This window comes from Sciurus carolinensis, chromosome 7 (genome assembly GCF_902686445.1).
Source record: "Sciurus carolinensis chromosome 7, mSciCar1.2, whole genome shotgun sequence".
Classification (NCBI taxonomy): Eukaryota; Metazoa; Chordata; class Mammalia; order Rodentia; family Sciuridae; genus Sciurus; species Sciurus carolinensis.
The window spans coordinates 26,738,649-26,762,227 of NC_062219.1; the positions used below are offsets into that span (position 1 = coordinate 26,738,649).

General features: G+C 39.3%; 1 protein-coding gene across 5 annotated transcripts in view; it reads left to right on the forward strand.

Annotated features, from left to right (window-relative positions):
• The window catches only part of Nhsl1 (NHS like 1), a 234,890-nt gene that overhangs the window by 162,303 nt on the left and 49,008 nt on the right, over positions 1 to 23,579 (forward strand). For 4 of the 5 annotated variants that reach the window (XM_047557101.1, XM_047557103.1, XM_047557102.1 and 1 more), the window contains exon 2: positions 9,831 to 9,983. In XM_047557101.1, coding sequence (XP_047413057.1) covers positions 9,831 to 9,983 — 153 coding nt within the window. Of the gene's footprint in view, positions 1 to 6,535; positions 6,767 to 9,830; positions 9,984 to 23,579 lie in introns of those variants that run through there. The other variant, XM_047557105.1, reaches the window with a different exon arrangement.

Sequence of the window (23,579 nt, forward strand, 5' to 3'; positions counted from 1 at the left end):
TGTTTTTCCCATTTATCATTGAGTTCATTATATAGAAAAGCTATTGATTTTTTTAAATATCAGTCTTGTGTTCTGCTCCTTTGCTGAATTTGTGATCAGTTCTAAAAGGCTTGATAGAGTCTTTAGGGGTTTCTTTAAGTATAGGATCATATCATAAGCCCACTGGGATAATTTGACTTCCTTCTTTTCTTATTTGTGCCCCTTTTATTTCTTTCTTTTGCCTGTTTGCTGTGGCTAAAATTTCAAGTACTATATTGAATAAGAGTGATTAAAATGGGCATCCTTGTCTTGTTCCTGAGTTTAGAGGAAATACTTTTAGTTTTTCCCCATTCAGTATGATGCTGAATATAGGTTTGTGGTATGTAGCCTTGTTTTATGTTAGGTATGATTCTTTTTTCCATACTCACTTTATTTGGGACATTTATCATGAAGGGGTATTGAATTTTGTCAGTCTTTTTCTACATATGTTGAGATGATCATTTGTGTTTCTGTTTATGTGCTGCATTATGTTTATTGATTTGTGTGTGTTGAGCCAATCTTATATCCCTGGAAAGAAACCAACTTGATCATGGTGTATGATCTTTTTAATATGATGTTGAATTTAATTTGCAGGCATTTTATTGAGGATTTTTGCTTGTCTGTTCATCAGATTACTGGTTCATAATTTTCTTTCTTTCTCTTTTTGTTGCTGGGGATTGAACCCAGGTCCTTGTGCTTCTGAGGCAAGCACTGTACCAACTGAGCTGTATCCCCAGCCCATATCCCTTTTCTTTCTTCCTTTCTCCTGTTGTATCCTTGTCAGATTTTGGTAGCAGGCTAATACTGGCTTCATAGAATGAGTTTGGAAGGGTTCCTTCCTTTTCTGTTACGTGAAATAATTTTTCTTTTTTTTTCTTTTGGTACTGGGGATTAAACAAAGGGGTGTGTAATCACTGAGCCACATCCCCAGCCCTTTTGATTATTTATTTGAAGACAGGGTCTTGCTAAATTGCTTAAGGCCTTTCTAAGTGGCTGAGGCTGGCCTCAAACTTGTGATTCTCCTACCCCAGCCTCCCAAATTGCTGGAATTACAGTGTGCACCCCTGCACCCAGCTATGTGAACTAGTTTTAGAAGTATTATATTAACTCTTTTAAAGTCTGGTGAAAATTCAGCTTGAATCCATGTGGTCCAGGACTTTTCTTCGTTGGGAGACTTTGTTACTACTTCAGTCTTATCACTTGTTACCCATCCATTTATATTTTTTTATTTCCTCTTGGTTTAATTTTAGTAGCGCCTATGTGTCTGGCAACTTGACTTTTAGATTTTTCAACTTATTGTCATACAGTTTTTGAAAATATTCTTTGGTGATCTGTGAACTTTAATGATATTTTTTGTAATATTCCCTTTATTGGTCTCATTTTATTTATTTGGATCTTCTCTTTCTTTTGATTAGTTAATTAAGGTCTTGTCAATTTAGTTTATCTTTTCAAAGAACCAGTATTTTCCTTTGATACTTTGTATTGTTCTTTTAGTCTCTATTTCATTTAGTTCTGCTTTGATATCTCTTATTTCTTTCCTTCAACTGATTTGGGGTTCTGTTTGTTCTTGTTTTTTCAAAGACCTTGAGCTGCATCATTAGGTTATTTATTTGTGATCTGTATGTTCTTTAATGTAGTCCCTCATAGCTATAAATTTCCCTCTTCATATACTTTGCTGAATCCCACAGGTTCTGATATGTTTCTGTTTTCATTTGATTCTAGGAATTTTTAAATTTCTACTTTTATTTTTTCAATGGCTCTTAAAATTGTATTGTTCAATCTTCACATGCTTGTATAATTTTTGTAGTTTCTCTTGCTGTTGATTTCTATTCGTTCCACTGGGACCTGATACAATGCAAGAAATTATTTCATTTCTTTTGTATTTGTTAAGAGTGGCTTTATGGCCTAATATATATGATCTATTTTTGAAGAAAGTTCCATGTATGGACAAAAAGAATGTATATTCTGCAGCTGTTAGCTGAAATATTCTGTAAATATCTTTTAAGTTTATTTTATCTTTAGTATAATTTAATTCTGCTGTTTTTTTCTTTTTAAAATACTTTTATTAGTTGTTGATGGACCTTTACTTATTTATTTGTATATGGTGCTGAGAATTGAACCCTGTGCCTCACACATATTATGCAATTGCTCTACCACTGAGCCACAATCCAGTCCTAATTCTGCTGTTTCTTTGTTGATTTTCTTTTTGGTGTGGATGATCTATCTCTTGGTGAGTGTAGGGTATTAAAGTCACCCACTATTATTATGTGGGGACTATCTCTCTGTTTATGTTTAGTAGCATTTGTTTTTTAAAAATTGTGTGCTCTGACATTCTTGTGCTATTTATTTATAATCACAGAGTGGTCAATATGTAGTGACCTTTGTCTCTTTTGACTGATTTTTCCTTGAAGTTTGTTTTGTTCGGTTTGAATACAGCTACTCCTGCTTGCTTTAGGATTCCATTTGCTTGAAATGTTCTTTCCCATCTGCTATGGTTTAAATAGTAGGTGTCCTCCAAAAGCTCATGTGTGAGATAATGCAAGAAGGTTTAGAGATGAAATGACTGGATTATGAGAGCTTTAACTCAATCAGTGAATTAATCTCCTGGTAGGGATTAACTGAGTGGTAACTGAAGGCAGGTAGGGTGTGGCTGAAGGAGGTGGATCTTTGGGGGAGTGCCTTTGGGGTATATATTTTGTATCTGGGAAGTTGAATCTGTCTTTCGGCTTCCTGATGTGATGTCCTGGACCACTTTCTTCTGCCACACTTCTGCCGTGATGTCATGCCTCACCTCAAGCCCTGAGGAAAGGAGTCAGCCATCTACACACTGAGACCTCTGAAACTGAGCTCCCAAAATAAACTTTTCCTCTTCTAAAAAAGTGTTCTTTTCAGGTTTTTTAGTCACAGCAGTGAAACAACTGACTAAAATATCAACCTTTCATTTTTGATCATTGTATTCCTTTGCTAATGAGATGAGTTTCTTGCAGACAGCATATTGTTGGGTCTTGTTATTTTAATCCAGTCAGCCAGTTTGTGCCTGTTACAGCTCAAAGAGCAGACTTAAAAAAACGCATGTTCCATTGCAGCTTTACTATTGGATACTGAAATTTGGATTTCATATAATTTTCACATGCCATGAAATATCATTATGATTTTAAATTTTTGACCGATTAAAGACAAGCTGTCTGGATTTGGCCCCACGGCCATTATTTGCTAACTTCTGCCTTATACCAACAAAATCATTCAAATTTGAAGGGGGATAAATGAAAAGCATAGAACAGAAGTTTAAGGACTAGATTTCTGAATTTGGTAAGAGGTTTCCAGTTCTGGAGAAGGAATAATCATCTGTAGGAAAGGAATTAGCATGCTATTATTTCAGTGAATAAGAGTTTGAAAACTGTGTTGTTATTAGTATATGATCGAAAAAGTAGGTGGAAAAATGAGAGAAAGACTATGGGTACTAAGCAGAAGTTCACTGATGACCACTGAAAACGAGCAATTAGAATTCAAGTTCTAGGAGATAGAAAAGATTTTATGTGGATACAAACTGGAAGCAGGTTTGGAGCAATCATTCAAGGATCTCACAGTTGAACTGTGAGACAGCTAGAGAAACAGGTGTCCCTTCCACCAAACCCTGACTTAAGACTGCTTAGTTATCTCTTTGAGATTTCATTCATCACTTTTAACAAGCACATTCTTACAAGATACCAGGTAATGTTCCAAAGACGTTGTAATAATAACAATATATTAAGTTCTCATAATAACTTTGTTATATAAATGCTATTATTACTTCCATTTTATAGCTGAGCAAACCAAGGCATGGACAGGTTCCTCCTGTGGGAGTAGCTAGTAACTTGGGTGGAATGGTTAGAGTTGGGCTGTTTGCTATTATGCTATGGTGTCAAGTTTCCCAGATCTGGGATATTAGAACTTTTTTGTTTACTTTTTGTTTCTGATTTTTTTTTTTTTTTTGGCTTCCACCCCCATTACATATCTGGCTAAAGTTGAATAGAAAGTATCATGAAATTACATATTTCCTATTGAATGTATAAACTGAGCAACTTAAAAATTACTAGACACTTTGTTAAATAAACCATGACTCTAAGGCATGCCAATTATATGGTAAAGACATTTCCCTGTTCTTATACTTGTACACAAGATATAAAACAAGAGATGACTGTATTACTGGGAAAAACTTTATAATTAGTAAGCCCTCTCAAAATTCAACTTAATGTGTAACACTACTAATGAATGAGAGTATTTATTCTGTTATTACCAGAATACCTGGACTTATAAAGTTAGGCGCAGGTTGGAATGATGTGTTAAGACTGCAATGTCCTAGGATGCTGGAATGGAAGCTTGCTTCCGCCCCCAAGTTAACCACTGATCAATGTGTAAACAATTGCATTATCTTTTCACAACCGTGGCCACTTACCATCAGGCTTAATCTTGAGTGGAAAGGGAAATTGCCCCATGCCTGCCCCTTACTACAGTTCATTTTCTAAGAGGGGAAAGAGTACTTCTCTAAGTAGTCCCGGGGGATTAGAAATGGGTCTCACAACCCTCACAACCTGAAATGACAGCCAGTGGGATTCATTGTAGAATTTTGTTTGATTGCCATTACCTCCTTCAAATTTGTACTCAGATCTTACTATTTCAGTGAGGACCACACTCACATTTAGTGCAGCAAGACCTGACCACCTCCCACCTCCAATCCCCTTTTATCCTGCTCAACTTTCTCTTCTGACCACTGCACCTTCTAATCTACCATGTAATTATAGTTTGATGTCAAATAATGCAGTCACCATAAAGACAGAGATCCTGTTTTCTTCAGATATGTATTCCAGCTGAATGAAAGCATGGCACTTAGTAGGAGCACAATATTTGTCATTTTAATGAATGAATTTATTTCACATGTCTGAAAACCTATGCGCTCTACAGGATTGAGCAAATTCAGGGTTCGTTTTTAATCAGAACAGTTTCTGTTTTCAATTGGCAGTGTGCATGGTGACCTCAAAACCTTGCTCAAATCTCTACCTGTCTCTAATGCAGGTGAGCTGAGTGAAGTCATTTTTGCTGATAAATTTGTTTTCCAAAGGGGAACTTTGCTCACTAATTTAAGGCAACTATATAATCTAATTTACAATCTTAGTTATTACTCAGTTGCCATCTGGCAATTTAATTACCTTTAATTAAAGCTATGTAAAGGATAAAGAACACAACTTGGAGTCTATGATAACTATGTATGGTAATATAATAAGTGTATTTCCTATGTTTGGTTTGCTTTCGTTGTTCACAAAGTAAGGTTAAGAGGATAAAAAGATTCAAGGTGGCATCATTCCAAAGCTTTCCCTGGAGGAAACCCCTTATATAAATTTTATTCTTTGACTAAGAGCCTTTGTTATAAACTAAATGTTTTGAATTAGTGGATTATTACATTTTTCCATTCAGTTACAAGTCTGGCCCAAAGCTATAAAATAAGTGGGCTAAATTGTTTCAAAATTGTTTTGCTGGGATAACATGTAAGGAGCCTTCTTTCCCTTTGTCCCTTTTCTTATTTCATGATCAATATTGTTCTCTTTTTGTTGCTCTCCTTTTCCTCTTGGAATATTTCTCCATGCCTACTTACACCCCATTTCCGATTCCTCCCTCTGTTTATTTCCCTAGTTCTGTGATTGACAGCAAATGGGCAAAAGAACCAGAATTCAGTATATTCAGGTTAAAGAGTATCCCAAACCTTGTTTGTAACTAGAAGCAGGAGGAGGAGTGGTTGTGGAATTGTGGAAACCAGGTGCTTAGTTGATACTTATACTTAAAGTCGAGATTGAAATTTTTAGGGTACTTTATCTAATTTATCCATCGGAGTGAGAAGGTTATGTGCCCCTCTCACCCCCGTTTAGTGTTGAGGCAGCTAATGCAAATAGGATTGCACTTTGGAACACGCAATACTGATTCTCAGTCCCTGGCCAAGGAGGGTGAGAAGGGGCATCTTCATTTGCATAAAAATGCAACCAAGCCGTCTTTTGTAGCTCCTTGGAGATTCTAAAGTTTTTCTGCTTCTAAATGTTCCTTTGGTAAGAGAGGCAGAGCTTAGGGGCGTGGTCAGGAAACAATAGTTTGGTTCTTTTATTTCCCTGTATCTGTTCAAATCCCATACACCCAGAATTAACTGGAGAGTCAAAGAATCAACGTGGAATTACTCTCAAACCTGTCGGCTCCTGTAGAAAGATCTGGACTGTTTCTAGTGGCCTAGTAAAATTGGGGACCTGATTTGTTACATCTTGACTTCCGTAGAGGAATCTGCAGTGTTTTTGTGGACTCCAGGGAGGAGGAACTTCTGATGTGTGGAGAGGAAATGGAATGAATGAGCGCCCAGGCAGAAAGCTTGATGTGGCGCTCATGCAAATAAGATCTGTGATTGGCTTTCTCTTTCCCAGCCTGTTGTCACTGGCTGCTCCCAGCCTTAAAGATTAGGTTTCAGTGGGAGTTTTTCAGGTTCAAGGACTATTAATGGTTTGTAACTGCCTAACAATAAACTCAACCTCAGAGTTACAACCGCCCAGGCAGATGGATAGGAGACTGGAGGAAGAAAGTTAGAATCTAGAGCAGAAGAGTACAGCTTGCCACCTGCCTGCTGGGCTGAGCTTTTAATGAGACTTAAATTTCTAAACCTTATGTAGGCGCCCTGGAATGGTGGTGTTCATTAATGCAAAGATTAAGTCTTTCATTAAACTTTTTAAGAAGAAAAGTAAGTAGTTCCTTTTTGCCCCCTACCTGTTGTGTGCGCGCGTGCATGTGTGTTTTGTGTGCTGCTTCTTCCTTTTGAGTGGGAACACAGCTTACCTGGTGTAAGTTAAACTCCACTCCATACCAAGTTGTTCAAATAGCTGAGACTTTTGTAACTCCAGGACTGTATTCTGAGATCCTAGTATGTCTTGTGTATTTATGGTTGGAATTTCAAGTGACTCCTTTAAAGAAAGGGAAAAAGTTTTGTGTTTACTTTGTTTTCCTTGATATTCAGTGTGTGATTCTTGATTCTTTGGCTAGATGAGCAGCTGACGTAAGGGATCCTCTGTGTAATGTGTCACATACTTTTGGTGGGAATGATCCTCTAAAGCTCCCTGTCACTCTCTGTTATGTGTTTACGAGCTCGAGAACAAACTGTCTAGACTGATGAGTGATTGTGTAAAGCACAGAGCTTTTGTGGCTTTGCTGTGCCCTTACTTTTTGTTTAAGTTTCGTTAAGCCAGGTGCTTTTTCATTCCCTTGAAAATGCAAATTTTACAACCCCATGTCCTCGTTTTTTTTTTTACCTGGTTATGGGTTTATTTCAATTTAGTTTAGTTTTTGGAAACTGGATAAATGTGCATGGGTAGGGGAACTGGTAAGAGAGAGAAGCTCTGGAGAAAGCAACAAAGAACAGCACTCTGGGCTCATTTTCTGTGTCTCTTGCCCCAAGGCTGTCTTTGGAGAAACTGATAATAATCGGCCCTGGCAAGAGGGAGGTGCACCAGCCCGGGACAACTGCTCTTTCAGAGGAGCCAGTTGGTAGCTGTGCATTAGGGCTGATGGTGCGATCACACCGACTCAGATGCCAGTATTTGGATTTGATTTATAATTGGCAAAATTTCCATGTCTTCCAGCTATGAGGTATCACAGCTAAACCTTTAAAAAATAAGTGGACATTAGCACAAAACATTGTAATGGACTCTGGATATAATTTGGGGGACCTATGACCAGTTTGGCACCAAGCTAGACTTTCTGAAATGTATATGAGAATGAAGTCAGGTCTTTGTGGGTTTTAGGTATTAAGACTGATAGTTATATGGACCATGAAAAACATTTGTTCAGCCAGATTCCATGAACTATTAACTGTCTAATTTATATACCGCTTTTGTCAAACTTTGTAAGCGTAAAGCAGACAGGCATATTGTTTTAACTTGATGTCTAGTTCTCAATGTTAATTTCCTACTTTGCAATTTATGAAGAAAGCAGAATCCTGTAAAAGAAGATTCATTCTTTTTATATTCACAGGATTTACTTTTAAGTAGCTGTAGGAAAGATGGTGTGTGGGTCACAGCTAAACCGTGGCTGAGGTTTCCTGGGGTCCGAGGAAGGCACAGTTCCTTCTTGGTGGTGACTCTGAAGTTAGGGGCTCCTTCAGAATGATGTTGTTCACTGTTCCTGTTGCAAACATGCTTTGCATGAGTTGTTTCGTGAAGTAAGAGCTTTACATTATTAGTTCATTTGAGCTTTATTGTAATCCATAATAATTGTGCTGTGAGGTATGTTTAATTAATTTTAATATGTTCAGATTGATGGAAGAGTTCATGGATGTTTTTACACTTTACTGTGAGAATCTGTTTTTTGATCTCGTCTCTGGTATATGATATATAATAGAAAAGGGTATTTGCAGTGGGAACCATAGACTAGAGACTCAGAGTCCGAGAAGACTAGGTCCAGTGTCTGCTGGTTTTACAGGAGTTAGACCTGTCACCACCAGCAAATGCTGCAGTACAGGGGCTTTCTCTTTCTCTTGTGTTCCTCTGTTTTTTCCTGTGCCTGAGTCATGTGGCAGATGTACAGAAAGTATTTAGCGTCAAGTTAAAACAATATACCTGCTTGCTAATGAATTTGTTTGGGTGCTGTCAGCTTCATTTTCGGCTCCACTCATATTCCAGCTTAGGTTATGTTGAAACAAAGAAGTTCCAAGCCCTAGGGGAATTAAAGGAAACATATTTTAGAGATATATCTTTTTTTTAAACATTTTTAGATGTTGATAGACCTTTATTTTATTCATTTCTTTATATGTGGTACTGAGAATCGAACTCAGTGCCTCACCCATGTGAGGCAAGTGCTCTACCACTGAGCCACAACTCCAGCCCCTAGAGATATATCTTGGTCTCAGGATGCTTGTTGTTTCTCTTCTAGTGTTTTAGACTTTTTTGGTGTGTGTTGGAAATATTGAATTGAATTGTGTTGGAAAAAGTCAATTACACTGTAATTTTTTTTTTAATTTAATATAAAATATTCCATGAAAGCAAAAAGAAAGAGAAAATTTTATAGCACAAATGGATCACCACATCTATTAGATATGCCACTTAAATGTACTAAATTGAATGTTTATACTAATCTTTAAGAGAATTGAGTTCATAACAGTGATGTTTTAAAATAATGTGATGGAGGGAAAAGATTTGGTCTTAACCTCCTGATATGAAGTTTGTTTCTGTCAGGACAACCTAATACTTAATGATGTAGTGGCATTATACAATTGAATAGCTGGTGTTTGTTGTGGTGGAGTTAAGTAGGAAATTAAGATCTCTGACAATGTTGTCAGTCATTTTTCTCTAACATGGGAGTAAAAGGAGGACCTGAATTGCTGGGCAGCAATCAGCTGTGCACACAATTATTCTATGAGAGCCTTGTGCACAGGATGGGCAGTGTCGACCTTTCTTTTACCGACAGAACACAGTCTCAATCAGTCAGATTTTGCCCATTTCTCCTTGTTGGTCTTTAGCTATGTATCAGACACTGAAACCATCTTTTTTTTTTTTTTTAATCAGGGATTGAACACAGGGGTGCTTTACCACTGAACCACATCTCCATCCTTTTTTGTATTTTGTTTAGAGATAGGGTCTTGATAAGTTGCCTAGGCTGTCCTTGAAGTTGAGATGGCCCTGCCTCGGCCTCCCAAGCCACTGGGAATATAGGCATGCACCACCATGCGTGGCAAAACCCTTTCCTTAAGTAACAAATTTGGGACCAATAAAGCTTAACTCGACCCCTGACTTGTTTCATCTTGCTTTCTGTAGCGGTTTCCAACCTAGATGAGGAGAGTCGATGGACAGTCCACTACACTGCTCCATGGCACCAGCAGGAGAATGTGTTCCTTCCCACCACGAGACCCCCTTGCGTTGAGGACCTGCATCGCCAAGCCAAGCTCAACCTCAAATCAGTATTGAGGGGTAAGATGGCATTTTCTATAAACTTGTTGTTCTTGAATTACTGTTAGAAGTGAGAGTATGAATTTAATTGCTATCTGTGAAAGAAGATCTGTTTACACCAAATGTGTAATATGTCTTGTCTTCATAAATACAACCCAATACATGCCCAAAAATTTGTTGGTACCTGGAGGAACTTGCCTGTTTATAGATATGCAAATCTATCTTCAAAGGACCCACTCCTGCTAAAAAACTGTTTAGCATGTTTAAACTACCAGCACTAATCTAATCCAAATAAAGTCCTGCTGACTTGGGAAATTTTGCCACTGCCTTCTAAAAACCATTAACAAATTTTAGCAAATGTATTTAAACTGGTACTTTCTAATGGTTTGTTCTATTTAGTTGAAGTTAGTTAGAAAGAACTTTAAGCCTGCACTTTAAGCAGAGCTAAATGTTTGATTTCTCAGAACTTGAGTGGTACTGGTTGGGCTCCTCTAAGCCTTGTCTCTGATTCTCGGCCTCAGAGTGCAGGCAGATGGGCAAGGTACACTGTGGTCAGGAGATGGAAATGCGTACATATAGCTAGTGTCAAATTCACATTTATTTTAATTTATTGTTGATGTTGAAAAGTGCTGCTGTGTGACCAGGAGGGAATCCCAAAGATGAGGAAAGGAAGTAGTTCTTCAAAGAGGAAAGGAGCTACTTGTAAACTGGAGAGGCCCTTCATAAAACAACAGACCAAAGTTCTTACCCTACCAGGTGCAGCTCCTACCAGATTTCTTCTACCATGTCATATTCAGGACAGATGTATAAAAAAGAAGTATTCATTTGTCTGAAATTTAATTAAATGAGGCATCTTGAATTCTATCCAGTGTGAAAGTCTTAAATCTGGGAGAAATTTTGTTATTGATTCAGGGAAAATGTAGCACAAGTACCCCTCTAGATACTTACTTATATATCATTCATTTATTAAATGATTTTTTTTTTCTCTTTTTGTGGTACTGGAGATTGAATCCAGGGATGCTTTACTACTAAGCTACATATCTAGCCTTTTTGATTTTCTATTTGAATTGCCCAAACTGATCTTGAATTTATGATCCTGATCCTCCTGCCTCAGACTCCAAGTCTCTGGGATTACAGGCATGCACCATTGGAGCCAGCAACTGGTTTATTCTTGAATACACTACCACTGTGATTACTAGCTAATTTTTTAAACAATTATACCAGGTATTGTTCTATGCTCATTGCATGTAATATCCCATTTAGTCCTTCAATAATCCTCTTACTTACTTTACTACGCCCAGGTGAAGAATCAAAGACACAAAGATTAGAAACTCTCCCAAGACCTTGAAGTTATTAGTAGAACCAGGATTTAAACTTGGGTCTGTCTGAGGCTATAGAGCACATTCATATTCATCTCTGATAAACTAAACCGCCTTTAACAACTCTGGGTTGGAAATCTGTTTCTCTGGCAGAAACGCAGAATCCCAGCTCTTAAGGACTGTATGTTTGTATCTATAGTGCAAATCGCCATGTGAGGAACCCTGGGGATATGTGCCAAATTTTGCTGAATGCAAATTAAAGAAATAATATCTGCTTGGAGAAAGGTGAAATAGTTATCAAAAGTCACCAGGGATTTGGTATTCCGAGCAGAACGAAACAAACATTTTTTTTGGACCATACCTATTTTTCTTCCCTTAGTATTTTATAACAGATTATCTCACGTATCTTAGAGTTGTAGTTGTATCTTACAGTTTTAGCATTGGCAGGTGCAGGAGTGAGGGCATTATTGGTGTCCCCTTTTCATTTAGCCTGAGTAACCTGTATGTTGAGCGACTACCAGGTTCCACGAGACCAGAGGCATCTGTTCAGCTCACCTGAATGGCCTTGGGGTGGTACTTGGAGCTTCTTTCGCTTCATGGTATCAATTGCCTTATGCACCTAAATCCAACCAAAATTTGTTCAAGATCCCTTCAGTTTCCAGCTATTTATACTTTGTAAATGTCGACAAGAAACTTCTCTACTTACGGCTCACCTTCCTGCACTAAGTAATTAAGAATGTTCAATGGCACCGGTCCCAGGACAAGCCCTGGAGGCAGTACCTTGTTCACAGTTCTCTGCCCAGCTCCAGAGCAACAAAGCACTGCCTGGGCTGGCTTGTAGAAAACGCATGCGTGGAGGTATGTGTGAGTCTGAATATTCAGGCTTAACTGCTTTTTGATCACTCTCCAGGAAATTGTGCTTCACTGCCGCATTCAGGCATTTTCAATTTCCAGATCAGAATTTTTTTTTTTCCCTAAGAAGACTAAACATCTGTATATAGAGACTTTTCTGCTTTAGTTTTCTTTCTGACTATTCAGTACCTCCATATGAAATATCACCACTGGTTTTACCTAAACTTAAATCTTATTTTGAAAAGATAAATGCTTATATAATTGTTTTAATGCCCTAAAAGGTTCATCAAAGAGAACTCAATTTCTCCCTCTCTCTTTCTCCCTCTCTCCTTCCCTCCCCTGCCTCAGTACTAGGGTTCAAACTCAATAGCACTCTACCTCTGATCTACAGATCTACATCCCCAGTCCTTTTTATCTTTTGAATCCCGTATCTTTTTTTTTTTTTGGCAGTGCTGGGGATCGAACCCAGGGCCTTGTGCTTGCAAGGCAAGCACTCTACTGACTGAGCTATCTCCCCAGCCCCCTTTTTATCTTATTTTGAGACAAGGTCTCACTAAGTTGTCAAGATTGGGCTTGAACTCATGATCAGCCTCAGCCTCCTGAGTTGCTGTTTGGAGTTCAACTTTTAAAGTCTGAATTTAAAATCTCCTTGGAGGCTTTTGGATAAATAACTTTACCAACTGTAGTTGGGAAAAAAAGATGAAATGAGAAAGAACCTCTGAGTTCTTTTGTTCTTCATTATTTACTTTTAAATATGTCTAAGCATCTGTGCAGAACTCCATGGACCACTTCCCCAGTATTATCCTAACAACCTGAGATAAACACAACACGAGTGCAGAGTGTCTGTTGCCTCGTTAACAGCAAAGAGGAAAAAAAAATCTTAAATCCAGTTGCTGAGTGCTCCTAAATATGTGCACTCTTAAGGCTTGATATTATGTAGGTTATCAGCCTAAGTTAATTCAACCTTAATGTTCTTTACTTAAAAATATAGAAAGGTAGCTAATTATGCCCTATGGGTAATGCATTTATTCCTCACTGTGATCTTGTTTATAATCTTTTTTTTGGTCGGGGGGGATAGGCTACCAAGAATTGAACCCAGAGGCACTTAACCACTGAGCCACATCCCTAGCCTGTTTTTATTTTTTATCTTGAGACAGGGTCTTGCTAAGTTGCTTAGGGTTTCACTAAGTTGCTGAGGCTGGCTTTGAACTTGTGATCCTCTTGCCTTAGCCTCCCGAGCCTTTGATATTACAGGTGTGTGCCATCTTGCCTAGCCCTTGTCCATAATTTTAAGAAAGGAAAATCATTCTTCAATGTTAAACAGCTGGGGTCTTTTTCATTAAATGCTTGTTATATAAATTATTCTGTCATTGTTGAAGGGAAGTTAGGCTCTGATCTTAAGGACCATAAAATACATAGAGAAATGATACAGTGAGTACTAATTAATAACTAAATGTAAGCATACACTTTTTTGGGGGTAAGCATATATTTCTTAAAGTAATATGGAAATGCACAGTAGTCAGTTGAGTGACTGAGGAAGGCACAGATTTGTTGGAAAATGTTTTTTTGGAAAAGCTAAGTTTGAGTAATATGTATAGGCAGATAATAGACACAACAATTTAATCAGTATTTGGGTATCAATTTTCTGCTCTATAAGGAGTTTTAAAATGAACTGATGAAGTTCCTGTGTGTGTGTGTGTGTGTGTGTGTGTGTGTGTGTGTCCTGCTTTCAAGGGCTGAACTTGCTGTCTTGCATAAACAGCAATGGTATAAAGAAGGTGTATAGAAAACATGGTGGACACAGGGAGAAGTGGACAAGCAGTGGGAGACCCTACCCCCCGATTCCCCCACCCCCATACTGCAGATATGATGGTCTTCACAGATGTGTAACATGGCGTGTGGTCACCTGGAACGGGCGTTCTGCCCTTCACTGTACTCCAAATATAACAGAGATCCTTTGCGTTTGTTGTTGGATAGTTTATGGAGAACTTGATAAAATTTGGTGGTCACGCTCTTAGATCCTATGTCTTAGCTTTGTTGATTCGTTAGAGATTTAGAGAATTAGAATTTGAGTGTGGGGAGGAGTGTTGCTTTAAAACGGTATTTGGCTATCTGGTTTAACAAGATACCTGGCTCTCAATGAAGAGTGAATTTCTGGAGATGGATCCCATCATCTGTGAAGAATTCACTCAGCATCTTACTAAATTTCTGGAGGAAATCTACCCTGTTTTCTCCACAGTTGAACCCTTCCTGAACTTTCGTAGAGATACCAATTATGATAAATAACCCCTTTCTATCTACGTGTTTATCTGTACAGCTTTTAGTTTTACTGAGATAACCCCACTTAAGTGGAAAAGGGAAATTGAGAACTAGGGGTAGGCTCAATGAAAGATTTGGTAATTGTTTCTTTATAGCTTCTAGAACTCATTTGACAGTTCTAAGCATATTAAAGACTGATGTAAAGACATTATTTTTAAGTCTCCATCCTCCAAAAGCCCAACGTGAGAGAGAAGAGAGAGAAACAATTTCTCACAGTATGTTTAACATACAGTTTAGTCACTGTGTCTGTGTACACTCCTGCCTGAATTGTTCACAGAACATCTGTTGTTGGTAGCAGAAATGTTCTCTACACCCAGCTCTTTCCTGAAGAAACACATTTTAGCAGGTCAGCGTGATCTGGGGCTCTAGAATTAGAAACGTGAGTGTGGGGAGGAGTGTGAATTTGGCCTATGTTCACTTAAAGTCAGGGGGTTATGTTTATCATATCCAGAAGGAAAGGAGCTGAGGATTTACAGCATGAAAAGTGACTGCATCTACCAAGTGATTAAATGGTTACGTGTGTGTGTGTGTGTGTGTGTGTGTGTGTGTGTGTGTGTACAACAAACCAGTGACCTTTCTTAAAATCATGGCCTAGGCTTCCAGGTTCAGCCATGTTTCTGACAGTTCCCAATACTGTACCCAAGGGTGACTGTATCAACTTTGCATTGTCACGAAGGCTTCTTGTTCCCTGTGACCTAGACAAATAAATTTGCCTTGGGTGAACTGGTGAGCTTCTCTCTGGATTTGGTGAGGAATTGTGAATATCCTTCTGCCTCGTCCACATGGTCCCTGAGATGTCACAGATGCCCTTTGTGTCTTTAGGTTCTCCCTCTGGAGGTCCTGTTGTACTTTGCAAGGACTATCCAGCAGCTGCCTTCACAGGTGTGGCCTTGTGGATGTTGGTTGAGAGCTCTCTCTGCTGGCATGATACCTCTGCCCACCACCTCAGATGGGCTCAAGATGAACATCTGCCCGTCTGTGCCAACCACGTGGAATTCTTCACCTTTTTCTTTTCTGTTACTTTTTTAAAAAGCATGACATTAACATATACAAGTACATAAACATATACAACTTAACAACTTATAAAAAAAATTATAATGCAAACTTCTAAATAACCATTACCGAGATGAAAAATAAAACATGATCCGAACACCTGTTCTTGTTTCTAATAGGAAAAGTCCAATTTAACAAAAAATGCTCGAATCATATCAGAATTCCAGTTCTGATTCTGTTATAAACTTGGTGTATATTATTTCAGTTTTAGTTAATTTTGAGATTGTTCTTCAACAACATGAAATTATTTTTTATCTATATCTATAAAGATCTTAGTCTTTGTCTTTATGTTAATAAAATGGATTTCCATATCCCTTATTTTTCCACATAGAAAGATGGGTGCATCTGAATTTAAGTGTGATGAAATACAGGTGTAGTTGTTAGACCTCAGTCCTCTTTCCCAAACGTCCATCATAATCGAGTTGGTACTTTCCCTTTATGCACTGTGGGGAGGAGGGAGAAAGGAACAGAACAGGAACAAGAGAAGACAGTGACCGGCACAGACTCGACACTCAGTTTCATTTCATTTCATCCACAAGAGCAAGATGCCTCTTTCCCCACTCCCAGCAGCCTCTGAAAGACACCGAGAATGCAAGAGCTGGAAGGAACCTGCCAGTCCTCTGCTCAGTGCCCCTTTGCATTCTGTAGACTGGCAAACCAGGGGTGGGAGAAGGTGAGTACACCTGATGAGCACTTTGCTGGTCCACTGTCACCTCAGACCCCAGGGCACCGAGGAGCCTTGTCTCTGTAGTGCCTCTTCTGCTGCCCTCAACTTTCCGACTGTTCACTGAGACAGGGCTCACCCTGGGAATTTAATGGTCCAAGGCAGATGTGGTTTCTGTAGTTGGTTCATTTAGGAAATTCAGTTTAGCTCATTGTTGCCTGAAGGTGGTAGCCTCAAAGCTGCTCCTGAAATCTTCTCTTCACTTATCCCTGATTTCATTAACATTCAAATTAGTCTAAGAGAAATAAGGAAAGGAAACATTTGTGAAGTCCTGTGTGATTGTTTCATCTTAATGGCATTTGGTACTTATTTTTAGGGTTATAATGGGCCATTAGTACCTCAATGGACTTTAAAACACTAAAAGAGCCACAGGTTACAAGAGAAAGAAAGATAAAGTGTTGGAAATAATATACCAATGCTCTACTCTGAGTTTGCACTTTGCTAGTTTATTACTTCCTGAAGAGGACTTCAGTTAGGATTCATATATAAAAGGTGAAGGTGGGATATGGCTCGCTAAAGAAGCATTATGTGAAAATTTTTATAAGCAAGAAACAGTAAATTACTTATACTCATTTGTTTATTATTTCAAATCATTTTGTACTTGAACCAAAAATAGGCATAAAATTGGAGAGGGGAGAGAGTGGAAATTACCCCTGAACAGAGGTAGGAAATATAGTTGTCTTGTTTTCTTAAACCACAGCAGCATTGACATTATATTCTGTTGTCATTTAAGTGTTTAGAAGCTGAGATGGGAGACTCAGATCCTACTGTTGTCAGTAGACAGTTGTGGGACATTGAGGATCACGACTCATCTTTGTACTTGGCTTCCTTCTCTGGAAAACAATTTACAAACTCCATGTTCCCTTCTAAGCTCTGGTCTCTTGGTGCTTTACTGTTTAAGGGTGATGTATGTCAAGTTTATTGACCCAAAGATATAACCGAGCATAAGTTCTAATAGTCTGAGTTGTCTAAAATCAAGTTTGAGTTGACATAAAATTTTCCAAGCACATATTGCAAGTGAGTCATTGGGCTGGATATTGCACTGGAATCAGAGATGAATGATTTTGAAGCTTTCCTCCGGCAGCACAGAGCTCGCAGAGAGATAAGATATGTATGAATAGCTTGTGTACGAGGTTGATGAGGGTGATATTATTGAGTCTCACCCACCCCTGGGTGTTGTCTTTAAAACATAGACTTAATCATGCTTCTACTTAGTTTGTTTCCAGCTCCCCTTCACCAGCAGGTTAAAGCCTAAGCTCTGTAGCATCTGAGAACCTTCAGGAACTGACAACCTGCTTTGTCTCTCCTTGCCTGTGGAATCCCCCTTTTTCTCCACCCCATTCCTTGCCTGTGCCTTCACATGTAAGGATGATATCCTTCAACTGGAATGCTGGCTTGCCTTGTCCCTTTCTCTCTGCACTATGTCCCAGACCATTCCCTCTCCCGTCAGAACCACTGCCTTTCATACCTTGCCGTCTCCTACTCACACTCTGCAAGTTATCCTGTGGGTGGGTGCCCGAGTCCCTGCAAAGCTGCTGGGCTCCCCAGGGCAGCCCCTCACAGCCCTTCTCCACTTCTCCACACAGCCGCACAGAACCTCATACCCTCCCCAGGCCTCCGCAGAGCCTGTGGTCCTCTGTGTATTGCGTTTCCATGTTTATCTCCCTGCGTTACAGCAAGGCCCTTGGGAGCAGGACCTTGCCTTTTCACTCGTGTGGCCCCAGCACAATCCAGTGCCTGAGGATGTAAATACTGTTGGTGTTTGTGGAGGTTTTGAAGACTTTTGGAAAAGTCGTCCAGAACTCAGGAGAGAGCTCCGAGTCAAAGCTGAGGAGCACCTAGTGGGACTGTGGGGGGGGGGGGGCAGAGTGAGGATGGAGAGAGCAAAGGGTGAAGCAGTGAAGACTGAGCTCGCAGGCCTTTATTTTAGGGGGCTGAGAAGAGAGCAGCTGGGGAAGAAGAAAATCAACTAGGACAAGAGGTCATTCCTGGTGCTCAAGGATGGGAAGAGTTAGGAAAAGAGGCTGTTGAATCTGTCCTCAGGTGGCTGGCCATTGGTGACCTTTGAAAGAGTGATTGAAAGGCAGTGAATTTGGGGGAAAGGTGGAGGATCAGAGGTCGCAGCTTCTATCTTCTTAGGGAATTTGGAGAAACATGTCTTTTTTTTTTTTTTTTTTTTTTGCAGTGCTGGGGATCGAACCCAGGGCCTTGTACTTGCAAGGCAAGCACTCTACCGACTGAGCTATCTCCCCAGCCCGAAACATGTCTTGAGATGGAGACAGATCACCTCAAAGTTGTTCATTAGATGGAGCTGGAGCCCCAGTAGAAATGTGGCCTTCACTCTGTTGTTAGTTCTTTGGTGCAAAGGATGACTTCATTTGGTGTGCTCTGGGGCAGTACTTGTGAATTTCATGAAGCTGACTTTTCAAAGACAAATGATAATATAATTGAAGGTTTTAATCTTTATATGTTTGGTATTCATTAGACTTGGAATTTTTAGCCCTAGGGAAGGTTGCCCAAGCTAGTGAAACCAGGAATTAAATCTCCTATTGAAAACAAGAGAAGAGCAAAGGCTAAAATATGAGATTAACAGAATGGAAATTATAGACAAAAGGGCTATTTAACTTCTGTTGGATTTCATGACTTACCACAACTTCTCCAAGTGTGGTAATCCCGAAAGAAGCGCCCTCCTCCGTGTAGTTGGGAGGGAAGTCAGGTGCAGGAGCAACAGGAAAATGAACAATCATTGCTTTTTCAGATAGGTAAAGACACTTTTTGCCTTTTTTTTTTTTTTAAATGGTAACCAACCCACAAAAGATAGAATAGCAGACAGTCATCCGAATGAGCCAGGTCTTAACAAAGCACTGTGGATTGTTTCAACAAAGCCTTTTTGTTTTGTTTTTGTGTCCATAGTCAGTCTGCTGTCTCAGCAATTCTATTTTAACTCCTGATAAAGTAACTTGAGTGGCCTCTGCATTTCACTCGGTGCAGCGTAAAAATGCTACACTGAAGGTCCTGTGGATAAGGGTTGTTATCACTCTCCATGCGGCTGAAGTCTCTGGTGTTGGCATAGAATCTGCAGGCCATTTGATATTGAGTGACCTTGGTAATGCTCCTCCACTGCCAGTGAGAGGGCTTTTTAATTCTGACGTGAAACGAGATCGCCTCCAATTTGGCTGTGTTCTGGTGGCACTCGGCTGGAACTTGCAGACTGTTAGCACACTCCCATTAATCATGGGCACCAGAAAGCTTCCACCTTCATTTAAGTCAGATTTAGTTCTTTAAGTCTTCTTGCATTAATTTTGGATCCATGAAGAGAAGAAATGTTAAGAACGGGCTTCCTACCATGATAAATGACATTTTGATACTAAAATTTCCCATGGCATGCAATGAAAACTAAAGCTAACAGTTTATCCGATGGCTTAAGTATTTATATTTAATTCTCGAGGCTTTTTGGAGATTTTCTGCTTCTTTAATAGGAATTAACCATAGAGGAAATTATTAATCAAAATGGCCTTTAATAAAAACACCCTTTTACATAAATGAGATTGTCTTTGGTATTTAATATCCATGTCCCAGGACATGGGAAAAAACTCTTCTTGCCAGTATGTGTTAATATATTAGTCAGCAAATTCATTTCCAGTTTGACTATTGAGCTGATGACCACGATGAGTAGTGTTTTTCTCTCTGTGACTCTCCACTTTCCCCATCCTAATCCCTTTATTTTGCTGAATATGCTGTGTTGAGGGAAATGAAAAGTCACTTGGAATTATGTTAAAATGATTTTTAGGCCGTCTCCTCATTTTTCTTTCTCCTCTAGCAAAGAAACCCATCCAAACCCATTTAAGATGTGGCATTCTGTCACCATCTCCTCTCTTCCACCTTACTCCTTCCCAAAATTGTCTGGGAAATGGAAATACAGCTTTCCTGTGATATCTGTCCTGTCTGACCAGAAAGCTTCTGGAGTTGCCTGGGATTTAGTTAGCTTTTTAATTCTGGATGTGGGCTATTTCCCTGAACTTCTACTGAGACTGAATTTCCTTGGATAGATGACCCTGATTGAACCTTGAATGTCATCTTCAGTTTCTCATCGGTTCCACCTAGTCTTTCTTCATCTTCTCATTTCTTGTATATCTGAGTTGTGTGTATGGGGGGACGGCGTCCATATAACGTGAGACCATTACACTCTGCATTGATGCTGGTCCCAGACACCAGGTGAGTAATGGGCCCAGCGCCTCTCTCGGTGGTCATGGTACCCTTTTTAGGTACACTGCCAAATGAATATGGTGATTGTTCATTTAATGAACTCACTGAACACGTGTGGCAGATCACGAAAGGCTCAGAAACCAGTAGGAGGACTTGACTTTGACTTTCAGGACATGGGAAGCCATTGGAGGGATTGGAACTTGAGAGTCACATAACCTGACTCATAGTTGTTAAAAGGATGAATTAGGCCCTGCGTTACCAGTTTAAAATAAGGTGTGGAAGCAGGAAGCTGGGTCAAGGCTGCTGCAGTAATCAGGTGAGGTTTGGTAGTGGGCTGAATCAGGAAGCTTCCCTGCATTTGTAGCTAAAGTGGGATGTTACCATAAGAGTGAGAACATTCCAGACATTTCAGGGAAATCTTGGCATGTAAAGCACTTCTACCATAGTAAAATCAAAGCATTGCCTGAAACAAAACTGTTTCGGGACTAAAATAGATACCAGACAGTATTCTCCTCCCCCACTGACCTGCACCACATCATTTAGATTCTTTGTCATGTCTTCCCCATTAAAGTGGGGATCACTAGGGACATAATTAAAGAAACAGAGTAACCTTCCTTTCCCTTTAGACCTTTTATCATTTCTCCCATGAACTATGTAGGAAATCTCAAAATTATGTGCCCCTCTTCAGGGGCCCATCTGGCAGTTCCTCTGAGTAGGGAAGACTTCTCTCACCTTCACCTCCACCCAAATGGGCAGCACACTGACCACCTTTAATCTCCGTGGGCGTCCGCCTTACTCTGAACTGGTTTTCTCCTACTGTATTGGAGAGGCCAGGAGCCTCAGCATTGCCCTGGAACTTGGAGCCCCATTCCAGACTCCTGAGTGAAGCGCGGGAGTGGGCCAGCCGTGCCCTCCATGAGCCCTCCTGGGGATTCTCAGGTGCCTCGTCATGTGACCTGTTTAATTAGGCAACTGAATTGTGAGCACCCTGAAGGTTGGAACAAAACCACAGGACCTGCTAGCCTGTCACAAGCTGGGATTCCAGCACACAAGTCTTCAGCTTCAGAGTTTGAGCTCTTGCCTGCTGCTGTTGTCTCTGTTGTTAGCAGGATGGGAACTTGAGAAACAGGGCTTCCATGTCCTTGCCTTGTCCTTCTGTGTTTTCTCCAAGTTAACACTGCCTTGTCCATCTGGAAGAAGAATATTGAGAAGTTTAGAAAGAAATGTCTGGCCAAAGCACTTGCCAGAAAAATCCTAGAACCTGTAGGTCAGAAAGAAAACACAATGGTCACCAACGTAACTGCCTTTTTCCAGCTTTCTGCTGGATTAAAAGTGGATGACATTCATCCCCATTCTCCAGGCAAAATGAGACTCATTCCCTTCAGACTTCCTTCTTCCTCAACCTCTGGGTCATAGTTGGCATTTTACCAGTTGGCCTTCTTTCTTTCTTTACCTGCAGTTAAAGACATTATGCTCTAGCTCCTGAGACATTTTGTCTTTAAAAGGGTTTACTTTTAGACCTTTAGAAAGGTTTGGGCTTAACTATTATTGCCATACATTTTTGCTTTGTCCTTTTATGTTTTATGTTACTTTGGATGCTGCATGTCATTGAAGTGATAATTGGTGAAGAACTGTTCTTATGGGCTCAAATATGCATTTATTGCAAGATAGATTTGAGTGTAGTACTTGATATGTAATAATATGTTTTCATGCATTGTGAGTAGTCCTGTGTAATTGCATAACAACTTTAAAAGCGGGGAAGGGAGAAAGAATGCATCATTAGTCTAATAGTATACAAAAAGGCATATTTATCTGAAATCTTGTCATTTAAAATTGCTGTCAAATTATCTAGGAAAATGTCCATGGAAAAGATCTGCATTAAGTGTCTGAGATTTAACACAACTTTTCAACTTCCTCGATATGCTACAAATAACTAACTTGAAAATGTTTGCACATCTAAAGTGTCTTAATTATGTTCAAGTTTGTTGGTTCTGGAAGACAATTCAAATAAATTGGAGTTAAATTGCTTTGAAGAACTGATGGAAAATCCAAATGTATTTTTAGAAAATTCATTGAGCCTTAAGGGCAAGACAGACTCTTAAGATTCAGTAAGGTTTCTTTGTCTTTTCCAGTATAGTCAAACCCAATGAATTAATGAAGTGGGAGGTAAATCCCCCCTGTTTTTAAATATACCTGAGTTTGATTTTCATTAAGAAAGTGAGTTCTCTACTGTTTCCAAAGCATAATATTTAAGTGCAGTCAGTTTTTCCTGTGTGCTTACTTGGAAGCTCAAACTACATTCTTTAGCTATATAATACCTGCTACAGCTGCTGGTCTAGAATTGATTTTCTTCTAAATATGAATGCTTGTAGTCTGGTGTATTCTTAGTCCTCCTGGACCAAGATGAAGATATCTGCTACCACTGGCCTTTTACCCGTTGTCCTTAATCTGATGGAAAATAACTGAGATGGAAATTTATAAGCTTTGATCTACTAGAAACTTTATACCCGGGTTTCATAATCCATAAGACCAATAAAATACTTGCTTTCCTTCAGTTCCCACACAAATATTTTAAACGCAAATCACATCATGATGGCAAAGTGCTTTCTGTTTAGAAAAGTGTCCATAGCATTGACTTTAAAAATCAGTGATCTGAAAAAAAGATTTTTAAACCCTGGTTCATTGTAGGACATTCTCACTGAAGCAGCACATCATGACCATTATTTTTATAATTAACTTTGGAACTGGAGTCCTCCCAATGCTTAATGACCTTGAATTATATAGCAGGAGGATTAGGAAAGATTTCATACTGTTAAAAACAAATCACATTCAGATTTTAAAATATGGTATGTCCAGAACCTTGGGCTATTGAGAAAGACCACAACTGCTTTTGACCTGAATGTTTCCAAACTTCCCTAGGCTTTCATGACCTGAAAAAGGATGGTCTATTTACCTGGTCTTTCTGCTTTTAATGCGGCAGTGTTTGTTTCAAATTCTTCTTTCATCATTCCTACTCTTCTTTCTCACACTTTCTAACAAGTTGGCAAGCTCCTCACATTTTCCTTTACTATCCACTCATCTTACTATGTTGTTTCTTTAGAGAATTTTTTAAAATTCCATTTTATTCCCACTGTGCATTCAGTT